This window comes from Prionailurus bengalensis, chromosome B2, assembly GCF_016509475.1.
Source record: "Prionailurus bengalensis isolate Pbe53 chromosome B2, Fcat_Pben_1.1_paternal_pri, whole genome shotgun sequence".
In the NCBI taxonomy this organism is placed as follows: Eukaryota; Metazoa; Chordata; class Mammalia; order Carnivora; family Felidae; genus Prionailurus; species Prionailurus bengalensis.
Window position 1 is genome coordinate 5511658 of NC_057349.1, and position 16079 is coordinate 5527736.

Consider the following 16079-nt stretch of genomic DNA (forward strand, 5'->3'; position numbering starts at 1 on the left):
GGGGTCCCTCTCGGACTGGAGGGTTACAGCACCAGCACACGTAGGGTGTTAAGGTGGAAGATGGAGTCAGCCAGCCACGTCTCGACGGAAAACACAGTTCCTGCACAGGAAACCATCAGAGCCGGGTACAAACCCCGGCGGTGAACGTGGTAACCTCAGAGCCTGCCGGGGACTGGAAGGGCGTCCACTGGTCCCCCTGGGCCTCGGCAGCAGCTACGTCATCTACTGTGCTAGGTCCAGGAGCTCAAGAAGAGCAAGGGCCAGGGAGCCCCGGCAGAGCTCCGGGAAGCGCGAAGCCTGTGCCCCTTGTAAGTTTCCTGGCTGGCCCCGCCTCTTCCTGTGACTCCACGTGGGGGTTCCGGGTGGGTCCACCCACTTGACACCGGATGCTCTTGCCTGGTGGCTCTGAGGGGCCGGACCTCCTGCCCGGATCCGGAAGTGGCATTTAACTCAGGCATCAACCCGAGTCAGACGCTTAAAAAATGGTGCCCCAGCTTAATTTATAAACTGAAAATTATTTAGTACTTACTATAATATATATATATATATATTACATATATATCAGCCTCTGTGCTAGGCACTGGGGATATATGGATGGATAAAATGGACACAAGTCTTTTCCTTCAGGGTATTTATAGGTCTACACATATAATTATAGAAAGACTAAACATCTAATTATACAAAGACAAAAATTAAACATGTAATTATACAAAGGTTTATCATTACAATCAGTAAGAACTGTGGAGGAAAATATAAAATATGTGCAGAGCTATTCTGATCTGGGAACTGAGGTAGTAAATCTTTCCTGGGGAAATAACATTTAATTGGGACTTGGTTGCAAGGAGCCAAAAAGGCAGTGGGGGATAATGAGCTGTAAAGTATGTGCAAAGGAATATTCAAGGACATGGAAGGATAAGTCTTGACTTTGGGAAGCTGCAGGGAGAATGAGCGAGAAGAGAAAGGGATTCAAGCATTATAAGCCAGCAAAGCCAGGCTGTTGTGATCACTGTTGGTGATATTGGATATTATCGTACAAAAAATGGGGGACATCCAATAAGTTTTCAGCTGCAAAGTGACATGATTAGATGTGTGTTTTCCAACAGTCTTCCAGGCTCTTCTGTGGAGAATGGATAGTAGGGAAACACAGGTGGAGACAAGGTGACATTTTAGGTGATGATGGTGCCCTGAATTCAGAAAGTGGAAATGGATTTGGAGATGTACGAATGGATTTACTCATCAAGAAATATTTGAGAGGGAGAATGGATAGAACTTGGTGACTAAAGAAACATTATGTAATTTTTTTAAATGTTTATTTATTTTTGAGAGAGAGAGGGAGAGAGAGAGGGAGGGAGACACAGATTCTGAAGCAGGCTCCAGGCCCTGAGCTGTCAGCATAGATCCCGACCTGGGGCTTGAACTCACAGACCTCGAGATCATGACCTGAGCTGAAGTTGGATACTTAACCGACTGAGACACCCACGTACCCCTGAAGAACCCTTATAAAACTCGGGATGCAGTGTGGTCTGGTTTCAGCACAGTATTACATTGAAATAATAATTTATTATTTTTTAAATTTTATTTAAAAATGTTTTAATGTTTATTTTTGAGAGAGAGACACACACACACAGAGTGTGAATGGGGGAAGGGCAGAGAGAGAGGGAGACACAGAATCTGAGGCAGGCTCCAGGCTCTGAGCTGTCAGCACAGAGCCCGATGTGGGGCTCAAACCCACGAACCATGAGATCATGACCTCAGTCAAAGTCGGACACTAAGTTTACTGAGCGACCCAGGCTCCCCCTTAAATTTTTATTTTAGAGTGAGAGAGAGCATGTGCACCTATCTGTGTGCACATGAGTGGAGGAGGGGCAGAGAGAGAAACAGAGGGAGAGAGACAGGGAGAGAGAGAGAATCCCAAGCAGGTTCCACAGGCGGTGAGGAACTGGACCTGGGGCTCAATCCCATGACTGTGGGATTATGACCTGAGCCAAAATCAAGAATCAGACACTCAACCAACTGAGCCAACCAGGCGCCCCTACCTTGAAATAATTATTATTTCCACAGAAAGACAGAATCAGAAGCATTTCAGAAATTTATTCAGGCTCTTGAAGAAACGCCAAATACCTTTATGGCAATATTTTTGATGCACAGTAAAACTTCTTTGAGAATCTCTTGCCATCTCTCACTCCCGATATCTTTCTCACACTTAGGAAGAAGCATAGAAACAAAACTCTCCTGTGTGTGACCACTCGAGCATTCCCCAGCATCCACCTGAAGTGGCTCCTCATTCCACCTCAGCCCTTCGTGATCAGGGTTTCTGTAACCTTTGTGGCTTCTGAAATCCTCCCTTGGCTCAGTTTTGGGTTTCTGCATAAGAGAGGACAGCTCCCAAACAAATTCAACAAACAGAAGGAGCAGAGAGACTGAATAGGTGGCTATGTTGTTGTGTCTCTGCAGTTAAATGTGTTCTGTGAGGAAGAGAAATGTGCATGTTCAGATGGGTAGATGAGGGTCCATTTATGGAGACAGAGAATATAGGAAAAGAGGTGGTGTTGGTGAAAACATGCGATCATGTCAACGTGTTGAGTCTAGACTGCCTTTTGCTAGCATAGGGTAGCTGTTCAGGAACATGGCTGCTGAGAGCTGCCTTCTACTGCCTTGTGAGAGGCAGTTGTTAAATTTTCAAAAATCTCAAACATAGCCACTAAAACAATTAAATTGTAGAAATGTACAGTTAAATAAGTTATATTAAAAACAAAGGTAATAGACGCTCAAAATTCATCACCACCTAGATTTTACTATTTTATCTGTGAAGTTCCATGTCTACTGTAATGATATGGTGGAAATACCAAATAATGGCATGCAACCGTGCATCTCTTGCCTTCAGTGACCACAAATTGGTAGCTGGAAACCAGCCACATTTGCAGTATTTTAACCACAAAAATTGGCAAAAGCTATGAATCAAGGCCTTCCCCTCCCCAATAGCCAGTAATTAGATACTAAGTGGTCCAAAGGTTGCTCGGTTTACTGCCTTCCATCCCTCAAAACAGGTATTCTGTCTTACTTCTCACTTGGTAGCATATTTGCACAGATATTTTCCCTGCTCATTCCTGCAACCTGTACATTGTTTATAACTGGTTCAAAGAATTCCTTTCTCTTTTTTTCCTCTGCATTATTCCCTTGTCTTTGGTCTTCTTTTGAAAACTGTTAAGTTTCAGGGCGCCTGGGTGGCTCAGTTGGTTGAACCTCTGATTCTTGATTTTCGCTCAGGTCATGATCCCAGGGTCATGGGATCCAGTCCCCCAACAAGCTCCTCGCTGAGTACGGAGCCTGTTTGGGATTCTCTCTCTCACCCTCTGCCTCTCCCCTGCTCACACTCTCTTTCTTCCTAAAAAAAAAAAAAAAAAAAAAAAATTAAAAAAGAAAACCTGTTCACTTCCAAGGAATTAATGTATTAGGAAACTTTAATAAAAATGTTTCTGCTCCCCAGACTGCAATGTTTTACACGTTCACTTTTTAGATTACTATGACACGGTGGTCAAAGTAGTTCTGGAATCCCAGAGAACCAGGTTTGAATTTTTGTGTGTGACCTGAGGTAAGCTTCTTTGGTATCTCTACCTCTCGGTTTCCTCATCTGAGCAAAGAATAATACTTACCTCTGAAGGCTATTGTGAACATCAGGCAGTTTACTTAAAGTCCCTAACACAATGCCTGCTACATGCAAAAACATTCAATTAATGGTAGTTATTATCAGTATTACTTTTACTCGTATTTGATGCAAGAGCAACAGCGGGTGATGAAATTTGCACATGACAGGTAGCAGCAAGGTCTTAGGAGAAATAAAGGGAATCCTGGCAGGAATGAGCTGAAAGAGTTCAACTTTTTAAAGAGAATTTTCTTGGTCCCACAAGACATATGTCCCAGAGTGCACTGGACAACACCTCTTTCCTAGAATTCTTAAAGCTCCCCTCCCCTGTCGCACCCAGGCACTGATGCAAGGATGTGGGGTCTGGGGCACACACAGCTGTTTAGCCATTTAGCCTTCTAAAGTAGGCGGTGGTAGGCGCGCAAAACATCTCAGGTTGTCCTCTTTACCGCCGTATCGCCAGCTTCCAGCATAGCGCCTGGCACACAGTAGGCGTCCATTCGGAGAATGACCGCCCGATAACCCAGACTTTCCCTCCACCCCGGCCCCCAACCCTCACTTCTCCACTCTCTTCCCGGAGCCTGCGGGCAAAGCCCAAGGGGCTCGGGCGCGCGCTTGGACTCGTTCGCGGACTCGGCTCCGCGCGTGGCTGCAGTTGCTATGGAAACGGCGAGAAGTAACAAGTCCATCCCCCCCCGGGGCGAGGGAGGCCCGCAGAGACAACGGCAGCGGAGGAACAGCGGGAGTGCCGCGCCACCGCCGAGTTGAGCGCTGTGCGGGCGGAGCCGCCGCGCTGCGCCCCCGCCGGGCCCGCCCGAGCCGCTCCTCCCCCAGCCGGCCCTCCAGTGTCGCCAGGTACCCCAGCGGCGGGCGGCCCCACCCCACCCACCGCCTCCCGTCCTGGGACTCGGTTGCGCGCCGCTGCCCGCAGTGTTCAAACGGTGCCCACGGGACCTTGGCCGGCGGCGGCGCGGAGGGTCGCGGGAGGGGGCTAGGGGTCCCGGAAGCTCGAGCCTCCCCCCATAGCCCTCAAGTCTTCTCTCTCTCTCTCTCTCTCTCTCTCTCTCTCTCTCTCTCTCTCTCTCTCTCTCTCAGTGCACGTTAGGCTATTACTTTTCAGCAAATAAGAATCTGGGCAATTCCAGGCAGAACTTAATTGCTTTCATTTGGGGGAGCAAGCAGGAGACAGAAGTGAGGAAGCAAGGCGAGAAAAGCCTTTTGGAAAGAGTAACACGAATATGATATTAGAAATGGAGCTTGGGCATCTTTCTAATCCGTGTGTGCGTGTGAGCGCGCGTGCCTACCTCTCCTTCCGGCGCCCTCTCCGCTTGCCTGCGTAAAGCCCCTCGCGCGCTCCTGTCCCGCGGCGGCTGCACCTGGGCTCGGCCGGTTATCTGCGAAGCAGGTGTGGTGCGTGCACGGCGAGCGCTGATTGGCTGTCCAGACTTTGGTGAAACACCTGGACGTGGCCCGCGAGTCCGCAGCCCGCAGGGTCTCGGCTGGGTGCACGCCAGGCGCCCTGCAGCTGCTCCTTTTTTTTTTTTTTTTTTAACCGCGGGCTTGTCTGTTTCGCGTAGGTTTCAGGAAGCGACCCCCACGGGGTGCGTGCTGTGAGGCCGCCGGGCAGCAGAGGCGCCTCCCCCGAGGAGCCAGCCGGGCGGCGTCCCGCGGGGAAGATGAGCGGCACCGGCGCCAGGTCCAGCCACCTGTCCCAGCCGGTCGTGAAGAGCGTGCTGGTGTACCGCAACGGGGACCCCTTCTTCGCCGGCCGCCGCGTCGTCATCCATGAGAAGAAGGTGTCCAGCTTCGACGTCTTTCTGAAGGAGGTGACGGGCGGCGTTCAGGCGCCCTTTGGAGCCGTCAGGAACATCTACACCCCGCGCACCGGGCACCGCATCCGGAAGCTAGACCAGATCCAGAGCGGGGGCAACTACGTGGCCGGAGGCCAGGAAGCCTTCAAGAAACTCAAGTGAGTCTGTCTGTCCCCACCGCCGCCCACCACTGTACGTTGCGTGAAAGTGTGGGGTTGGCTTGGGGGAAGCAGTGAGCCCCACCTCGCCCACCCTCGGCGCGTCCAGGGACTGTGACTGCGCGGAGCCCCTGCTGCAGGTGGGGTGGGGGGTTGAAAGTGTGACTGGAGAAGGAATTTCACTTGGGCAGCAGGAGGAACAGGAATCTTAGAAAAGTATTCAGTGACCAGACTGGTAATTTAGCACTTTCCGTTCTGTTTATCCTTTCCTCTTTTTTCCTTTTTCTTGGAACCTGCCCTTTTGAGTTTAAAGATTTCTAGAGATTATTTAGAAGTATTGGATAGTGTGTCACCAGAGGAGAAAATTGTTTTCTGCATTTCACCCCCCTACTGTTTAAGTTCTTCCAGACTTGCATTCCGAGTAGAGCTGACCACGCCCCCACGGTTGTGACCCTCTCCAGCCCGCACAGCCTGCACGTTTATGCTATTAGCCTTATGTTTGGAAAAGCTTATTGGCTTACTGTGTTTGTCTACGGGTCTGTCTCTAGGTACTTGAGGGCTAAAACCTTCAAGCACGGGGGTCAGTGTTGGTGCTTATTCCCAGGTCCTGGCAGAGAGGTCGCTCATAGTAGGTGTTCAGTGAGTGAGCAAACTGCTTAGGTCTGTGAAGAGAAGGATGATAAGCAAGATGTGACTGCTTGCCTTTAAGAGTTTATGATCTAACAGGAGAGAGACTACATGCACTCAGGAGTAACTGCGCTTAGAAAAAAAATAAAGTCCTGTGGAAGTTCACAGTTGAGGGAGATTATTCCTGGTGGGGGTGGGTATTGCAGGGCAGGTAGATTTTTAATAGTGCATAGTTTTTTGTTTTGTTTTTACTGTGTTAATCGAAATATATTTCACATAGCATAAAGTTCACCTATTTTAATCTGTTAGGTTCATGGAGTTTTGCAATATCACTACAGGCTAATATTAAAACATTTCCATCAGTCCAAAATGAAACCCCATCCCAATTTCCCTTTCTTCCCATCCTCTTGATGAGGGAACTTCAGGCAAGCTGAGGGCAAAGGACAGACTAACAGTCCTGCCCCTTCCTCCCCCACCCCCAGGTGGAATATGTGTGATATTCCTCAGACACTCCTGGCTACTCAAGAACAAAGGAAAGGGGTTTAAGTGTTTGCCTTGGTGGTGGAGGAAAGTAAGGCAAATGAGAAATTAAATTCCCTTACTGCCTACAGCCCATTGACAAGTCCTTGAAACTAACAGAGTAACCTCCTTCTAGGAGCTCAGCTGCCTGGATGATGACACTTTGCTGGGGGCAATAGGGAATCTTGGCTTAACAGTATCCTGACCACCCCTCCCCCCAACCCCCCAGGATCCTGTAAGTCTACTTTAACATATAAAAATTCCTTTGGAAACGTCCTTTATCTCAACTCTGCCATAAAATATATGCTGACAATCATACTTCAAGCTTATGGCCCCTCATATACATCTGAAGGGCCTCATGACTTGAGGTTTTACTAAACAGTAGTAAATGGCATTTTCCTAGACCCTCAAAGTTCTGGAAACCTTGCATCCAAAATATCTTAGAGACTTACTCTATCCCTAACCCCCTCCCAACCTGAGGGCATATAATAATCGGTTACCCGTCACAACCCCAGTGCAGCCCTTCCTGCCCACGGGTCCTGTCCCTGTGCTTTAATAAAATCACCTTTTGGCACCAAAGACATCTTCAGGAATTCTTTCTTGGCCGTCAGTTCCGACCCCCCCCCCCCATCAGCCCAAAACCCCATCCGTCTGGCATCTGTTTATCTATGCTCTGCCCTCTATGGATTTGTCTGTTCTGGATATTTCATATCAATGGAATCACGCAATATGTGGCCCTTTGTGTTGCTGGCTTCTTTCACTTGGCCTGAATGTTTCCCAGACTCATGCATATTGTAGTGTGTATCACAACTTCATTCTTTTTATTGTTGAAGAATATTCCATGGTATGGCTGTGCCACATTTTGTTTCTCCATTAATCAGGTGATAGATATTTGGGCTATTATGAAGTGATGCTGCCAGAAACAATCGTGTGCAAGTTTCCACTTTTCTTGTTTATATACCTAGGAGTGGGATTCCTGGATTGTGTGGAAACTTTATATTTCATAGCTTTTAATATATTTTAATTGAAATTGAGCTTGGGCCTCAGGATAGCAAAAACTATCTTCAGCATAAAGCGTGTGCTTGTGAATTCTGGTTTTAACTATATAGGAATATTTTCCCAAATAACACTAGTGTCGTCAAATACCATTTTTCTTTTCCTAAATTTGCTTAAACTGAGTTCTGAATGTTCTGCCTTTTCTTCTGCTGGACATTCTTTTTATGCGAGGTGAGGGATACATTTGGATTTCGTTTTCCCTTCTTGGAAAGCTCCTTTACTCCTTTAGCACGCTTTGTCTAACTTCATAGAAAAGAACTAAGTGAAACGATGTTCAAGACACTTAGATCTTGAGTCTCAAAATCAGACCTGAGACTGAGCTGATCATTAGCTGTGTATCCTTGAGCCACAGGACTCAGCTGGTGCCTCTTCCTGATGCGGACGAGGAGTGTAAACCGTTCCTACCTCCCAGGGTTGTTAGAAAAGCGAATGGTGCGGATGTCAATGAGCTTTGTGAACACCAAAATGTCGTAGAAAATGCAAACCATCTGTACATCCAGTTCCTTCCATCACGTACTTTGTTGATTTTTCTTTTATTAAATAATTCCTGTAAAAAGCAATGTCATGGGAATGGAAGTATATTTCAGAATCTATTAACAGCTCAAAGTTGCAGACTCACTTTTGTAACTCCCTGTTTTTTTGGTTTACTTGGCCCTGCCCACTCAAAAGATAAAAAGAGGTCCAGTTCCAAACCAAATAGAAAGGTCACTTCAGAGTCATTATGTATAGGTAAGAGATCTGCATGGTTGTTTTTGCTTTTAGTTGACATACAAAAAAACTGAGTTTGTCATGACAGTTTCCATTGCTAGTTTTCCATGCTGACGGATGAATAGTGGATTCATTTCAGTTAAAGGAGTAGTATCTATGGTTATCATGATTAGAAGCCAAGAAGATTTTTTTAAAAATTTTTTTTCAACGTTTATTTATTTTTGGGACAGAGAGAGACAGAGCATGAACGAGGGAGGGGCAGAGAGAGAGGGAGACACAGAATCGGAAACAGGCTCCAGGCTCTGAGCCATCAGCCCAGAGCCCGACGCGGGGCTCGAACTCCCGGACCGCGAGATCGTGACCTGGCTGAAGTCGGACGCTTAACCGACTGCGCCACCCAGGCGCCCCGAAGCCAAGAAGATTTAAGTAATGAATATATTTGAAGCGTAGCAGTTTCAAGTTTACCTAATGGTTGAGGCAACTGGCAGAACAAAAGACAGGCCAGAAGATATTGAGGGTAATTTGTGTCATTTAGACCCTAAATGATGTTGGAGAATTTAGCATTGGTGGAAAAATAGTCCTCAAATGAAAATGATCATCTTCCTTCTTGAATTTCTTTTACTCAGATTTTTCCTAATATTGTTGAAACCATAATTAAACTCGAGGTAGTTATTAAACTTTTATTGTATAGCACAGGATTGTAAAGGTAGTTATTTTCCCCAAAGTTTTCCTATGCGTTTTTGGAAGTTGACTCTGCTTCATTAATCTTGTGGATCCAGGATCGCTTTTCTTCACATGATAGTTAACATGTTTTGCTGTTATGTCAGAAAGCAGTCCCTCCCTGCCGATTTGCAAAAGAGCCATTTTATTGCTAAGCAAAGGGAGTTCTGCACTGTTCTATGTAAACACTATTCATGTAAGAAAAATGTAATTTCCAGTGGTATTGATTAACTGAAGCATCCTATCCCCAAATGGAAGCAAAATAATAAAACATAGCTATAATTAATCCTAATATAAACTTTTTTTTGCAACTCAGCGATTACAGTAATTGAGGTATCTGTCTTTGTATTTATGGTTATAAATTAAATGCTAGATTTATACTTTTTTATACTGAAACATTTATTTAGCACCTGCTCTGTATGAATCACAGTGGGGACCAGATCACAGTGGTGGACTTAGGGCTTGACATTGACCAAAGTATACAGTGTGTAGAATGATCACTAGTTAATATCTATAGCAAGTAGCAATGGAGTAATAGGGGTCTCCAGAGGTTAACTAGTCCAGCGATGTGCATTTTAGCCGAACCAATGCCTAAACCATCCTACATGGCTGAGCATTTCTGTATCATGAAGGTGCTTTCAAAGGGAAGAAGATTCCCCAGCCTTTCACAGATGGTCTAATGCCGTGCTATAGCAGTACTTTCTTTGTTTTGATCTAAAGGCTGTGTTTAATGGAACCATTAAGCACCATCACAGGCAAACCACTCTTTATGTCAAAATTGACATAAGAATTAGAAACACCACATATATAGTCAGGGGCCAAACATTGTTGGGGGAAAATGTCCCCCCTAAGAAGTATGTATTTCCAAGCCTTCAGTTTCATTGAAGTTGAGACCAGAGGACATATATCTGCTCTGCTTGTTGATACTGAAAGCAGTTCCTACCACCACAATTGCTTTTAATTAGTAGCCACTGATTTTTTGCTTTAGGCGTAAGTATTTCCTATGGCTTGCTTTGCTTTTTAAAAATTTTTAGTAAGAAAATTATATAACTGACTCAAAAGCAATAAAAGAAACCCTTATTGTTTTTCTTTTTCTCCCCCAGTTACTTGGACATAGGAGAAACCAAGAAAAGACCTATGGAAGTTGTTAACACAGAGGTAACCTAAATCACATTTTGAAGGTTCAAGTTAATAACAGGTGCCATGTTTCTGGGTCTTAGAAATTGGATGACGTTCTAATCGTTTATAGACAAAGGTATAAATTTTTCAGGTTTTGCTTATGTTCTAGCTAATGAATGACCACGAGTTTAGTATCTGTAGCAAATACAAAGTGCATTAGTGAATTGGTTCTGGGTGTAATTTTGTTTGAAGGATCCACGACCGTTCAAAGTAGGCTGCCTTGCTTGAACTTGGTGACCGAGGCTGAATTTCTGGGCTAGAATGTGAGATGTGTGAATTCTTTAAAAACGAGCATCTATTTGCTCTGGATTCTGGGTCTCCGATGAAGACATTGTGCCTGGCAAAGTGCAACAGGTGTGCAATGAATCTTTCTAATATACTTTTTAAAAAACGATTGTCCTTAATAAGGGAAGCATTCACCAGGATTCTCATTAACTTAACTTCTAATTGTTCTTGCACTTCGGAGCAGTGGCTGCTGTTTTCTCTTTAGCAAGGTCTGTGCCCCAGCCACACACACCAGACTCTGATCTAGCAATGCACATCTTCCCTGTGAGAAACTCACCCCTTCCCTTCAGCCAGGAGACTATATCTCTTTCATTCTGTTTCTAACTGGTGACTCCCTCCGCTTCTTTCTTCTTGCTGCATGGACCCTGCTGTGCTAATAACCCACAAAGACTTCCAGAGGGGATAAAGAGGAAGAAGGAGCAGAAATTTGGGTTTGCAGAGGAGTTGGGAGAGGTGGCAAGAAACAGCGTGTCTGTGCTCGTGGACTACCCAAGTCCTCCCCTTCCACTTGTTCCCCTGGGCCCTCTGCCCCACTTCTGTCCTCCCCCGCCCACCTTCCTGGTCTGGATGAGTATGTCTTCATCCACTGTACTATGCATTCCCAGCCTCATCTTCAACACAGAGACCTTCCTCCCCAAAGTCCACACCATGACCACCCTCAATGCCTGCTTTGAGCAAAGAGAGTCCCTACTTTCATTGCCAGAAAGGGAGAGTTTTCTGTTCCTGCCCCCCCCCCCCAAAGGGAACCGTGAATGTACTTTCCTGTAAAGGTATCGCTTCAACAGTTGGTTCTACAGTGTTCTTACTGTTGTTTTGAGGTAACACGCAAGCTCTTGTGAGTTGTTCTGAGAGCCTATTACGTGTGTAGTTCCTACTGTGGGGAAGTTCCTACTGTGGGCTCTTTTCCACAGCCAATATACAGTCAAAATTTTAGAATTCAACAATTGGGAAAGTTAGAGGATGATCTATGTTCAGAATTTGACAACAGACTATCAATAGACACTAGCCTTTCACAAAAATTGTAGATGCTGTTTTCTTGCTCTAAGGGGGTGATTCCATTCAACATTCGTGTCTTTGGAGAAAAGCTTGCACACTATGTTAAAGTCTATTGGTGACCCCTGTTCTTTGGAGGAAGATAGCCTATCTTATTCCCAACCACAGGGAGGGGTTCACAGAATCCTTGAAGTCGGTCCAGAATATGAATACCTAGTACCGGAGGGTAGCGAACAGTTTCAAAGGGGAGACGTTTCAATGCGCATTCAAAGATGTCCCAGTATGAAGGGTGAGTCAAATTGCTTATCGGAATTGGGGGCATTTCCCTCAAGTCTGAGGTCATGTCATACTGTTAGAGTTGTCTGGGTTGGGTATGTAATAAAGGCCATGACACTAATGCACATGATTCAGTTATCATAATTGCTTAAAACATATTGGTTCTAGGAATTCCCGGTACGTGGTACTCTAGGAAGACCCCTGTAGTTCAGTTGGATGTGTAGCACTGTGTCCTAGCCACCGTGGTTCCATTTGCACACGGCGGCAGGAAGCCCAGGCAGTGGGCGCTGGGAGTTAGTGGCACTCCTTCCCTTCTCCCAGAGCGTCCTCACCCACGTCCATGATATGACCTGGGTGCTCTTTAGATAGTTCAGAATTCAGACACCATGGTATCCACTTGCTGACCGCAGGTCACGGTAACAAGAAGGTACAGGTCACCTTGACATTGGAAGTCCTTTTGTGGTTTCTGTCATTGCTTTTCTGTTCCACGAGGCTCATCTTTGAAGAGACACTGACAGGACAGCCAGGCCTGTTCTTGGTGGCCATATCACTGGGGCGGAGAGAGGCAGACCTCTACTGGACCTCTTCTGCTAACCCCGAAGAAGTCCATGGTCTTATTCAGCCAACACTTAGGGCAGCAGGAGGAAGTGGGGGTGAAACAGGAAGAAAGGGGAAGAAAAAGGAGATAGGAATGAGAAAATGACAAGGTGGCTGTGTGGTGGTTTGCACCTGCTCCAAGGTGAGATAGCACTGTGGGCTCAGAACAGACTTCTAATGCCTCCCTACGTGCAGGTCTTGTTTTTACTAATATCCGGGTAACGAAAGCTCCTGGACTCTGCTTGTACTCTTGCCCCCAGTCCTCAGCCACTGAGGACCTTGGTAGCATATCTCTTATTTACATTCCCCATCTTCTCCTTGCTTCCTTCTCCCCTCCTCTCAGCCCAGGTACAGATCTCTTGTGATGTGTCTACGTTCCAAGTCAACTCACCAGTGTCTCTCTTTCCTCTGTCACCTAAGCAGAGGAGTCCTCTATCCTTCAGTGCTAGAAGCCTCTGGTCTGCATCTGGGACACCTTTTGTTTCTTCCTTACCAGCCTGCACTGTGCTCTTGCCTTTTTGCTTTACCCGAATGAGCTTTTTCTTACTTTCCCAATAACTGCTTTGCTTTCACGGGACTGGATGCCGATACCAAGCAGCATGGTGGGCAGAGCGCTGGGGGGTGGGGTGGGGTGCAAAACTCAAGAAGACCTGCGTAACCCCTCACCCTGAGGAACAACAGTCTTACCGAAAAGACAGATATACAAACATCTCTAGTACCGCCTGATAAGCGATTTCATTTGTTAGGGATTCAGTCCTGTTCGTGTCGCGTGTCGAGCTGTTTAAGTGCTTTTGACTCCATCCTGTTGTGACAAAGCCATTCGTGAGCGCTTCAAGTGGAAGCTTCCTTCTTTGACGTAGTGTTGTAGATCGTTCCAGTCCTCCTGTGCTGTATTTCACCCATGTAGTGGCATCCTGTAGATTGTGACATTCTTAATGTCACGCTGTGTTACTGTTTGGGAGGCCTTGGTGTACGTTATATAGGAGGGGACTAGCAGACAAATGGCTACAGAACACAGGTGCTATGCTGGGGGCCGGTTGGGGGGGGTGTCCAGGCAGAAGTGAAGACTTCCCTGCTCTTTCTTTTGGGGGATTTGGGGTCCAGGGGAGAGGACGGGGGATCAAACCCACCATTGTTACCCAGGGCCCGGGTGCTGGGCTAGAGGTTTGCTGGGAGGACTGTCGAGTTGCAGGTGCTAGGTTTAGGGTTATGGGTCAGGGTGTTTCTTTTCCATCTGCTTCTCTTAAGGTTTGGAGAACGTCTCTTCCTACAACTTGATTAAGGGAGATTATCTAATGCTCCCGTCCGTGTAAGAGGCACAGCGTGTCTCCCACTGAAAGAGTGGAAGTCAACCGGGGATAGAAGAGAGCGGACCCACAGCAAGCCGGCCGCAAAGTGAGCGCACGATGTGGCTTCTCCCACAGGTGTGCTGTGCGCCAGCCGTAAGATGCTAAAAGGACCCCTCTTTCAGTGATTCCCGCCCTTTTACCGCTGACCTTCCAGACCTGCTTTGCGGTGCCCGTATTTTCCTGGGGATCTCAAATCGCTGAACCGCCTTCTCCTCATCACCACCCCCGCGTTATTCTCCGCTTCTCCTCATCTCACCTCCAGACCGCGATCCATCCAGAACTGAATCTGCTTCCCTGAGACACCTCCTCGGACTTCTCCAAGGAGGACCCGAACCTTACCTAAGATGCTCCCCCTCCCCCCGTCTCAGCCTCCCTGCGCTTTCTCCAAGGGCCGCCCCTTGCTGCACCAAGTCAATGAATGCGGTTTCGTGGGACCGCAGGTGGGTTCCTGTTCTAGCTGCTTAGGCTCGGGTGTGTGTGTGTGTGTGTGTGTGTGTGTGTGTGTGTGTGTGCGCGCGCGCGCTGAGCGTTCGGTTGTGAGTCTCCGGGAGGTCTGTGGGTTCTGCGCTGAACCCGGCAGAAATGGGCCGGTAATGGTTGTAATTCCCTACAGTCCGCATACTCCTTATCAACAGTTAAGGGAGGCGTCTCGTGCCTCCTGCGTGCCTCACTTCGCCCGTGAGTGGGATGTTGCTAATGGCCAAAAGGTCTTACCAGCCACCATCTATTTCGATTTTGTTTCAGGGATAAAGTTAGTTGCAGGTAAACCTTTGCTTGTGTCCTAAGACACATTTATTGTCTCTGGAGCATAATTTGGAGCCGTAGTAAATGAACGTTATTCAAGTAGCCAGGGTTAATTGTGTGCCCGCTGTGTGCCAGGTGGTGTGCTGCTGACCCATGAGCCAAGCCGCAGGGCCCCTGTCCTCATGGACTGGACGCTCTTTAGCTTCTCTTGCTTGCTGTGGTTGACTTTAACTCTGTAGACAGTGATCTTTGTTGAAGAACTTGTACATTTCCCTGGTTGGGGGGGGGTCCCTTGTTTGGTGGGCTAAACAGTTTTTGCACTGAATATCAGACTTCCTTGTCCTTTTTTTTTTTTTTAACTTTTTGAACGTTTTTAAATTTATTTTTGAGAGACCGAGAAAGAGCATGACTGGGGGAGGGGCAGAGAGAGAGGGAGACACAGAATCTGAAGGAAGCAGGCTCCAGGCTCTGAGCGGTCAGCACAGAGCCAGACACAGGGCTCGAACCCCCGAACCATGAGATCATGACTTGAGCCGAACTGAACCACCCAGGGGTAACCGACTGAACCACCCAGGCATCCCCAAACTTCCTCATTCTTAAAGGTACCTTGGTCTCATGTTCCAGTTCAGGCTCTGGCCTTTGACCTTCCTTGTTGGCTTCCTCTGTGGGATTCTCCCTCTGTGGGCTCTTCTCAACCCCCAGTGAAAGTTTCTATCGATGCCTAATACAGAAGAACTTGGAGCTTTATTTTATTTTCTTGAATACTGCTCATGTGTGTTCTCAGAGTCCTCAGAAAAGATCATTTTTACCCCCTTCCTCACATTTATATTTTTTAAAAAAATCAAGGATCAGTTTGGTTTTCTTCTTCTTTGATCTGTTCTTTCTCATCTGCTAGTGGAGGTGCCAGAACATGTGCAGTGACAGGCAGAGGTCACGCTCGCCTCATTCTATATGATCTGTCCAGGAATGAGTGTGCCGTCTGTAGTTCTGAGAGGTGGTGCCTTAAAAATAAATCTGCAGATTCAAATCTGAGAGAAGATCCCAGTGAATGCCTTTCCAGAGAGATGGGAGCCTCCTTGTTGGATAAACCGTCAGGTTGAATCCTCCTGAGTATGTGTCCCTCATCTTTAGACTGTTCAATTATGCAGAATTTGAGTAAACCTTGTGTCTTCCTAGTGGGGAGGAACCCTTGCAGGAGCACCTTGGAGAGGAGGAGAGGTAGGGAGAGAGTTTTCTGGAACATCAAAGCTTTAGCTCCTCTGACAAGTTTGCGATAATGGGGGTTGTCTGCCCTTCAGGTCAGCTACTCTGGTGCACGTCTTTAAGGTTTTGAATATAACCTTTAAAACTTCATATCTCAGCTTAATCATTAATGCATACTCTCTAATGAAACATACTATGAAATTTGCTACTT

General features: G+C 46.8%; 1 protein-coding gene across 1 annotated transcript in view; it reads left to right on the forward strand.

Moving 5' to 3' along the window:
- The first annotated feature begins 4605 nt into the window (after positions 1 to 4605).
- The window catches only part of DCDC2 (doublecortin domain containing 2), a 168412-nt gene continuing 156938 nt past the window's right edge, over positions 4606 to 16079 (forward strand). The window contains exons 1-2 of the mRNA XM_043590707.1: positions 4606 to 5612; positions 10346 to 10400. Coding sequence (XP_043446642.1) covers positions 5320 to 5612; positions 10346 to 10400 — 348 coding nt within the window. The 5' untranslated portion in view covers positions 4606 to 5319. The remainder of the gene's footprint in view (positions 5613 to 10345; positions 10401 to 16079) is intronic.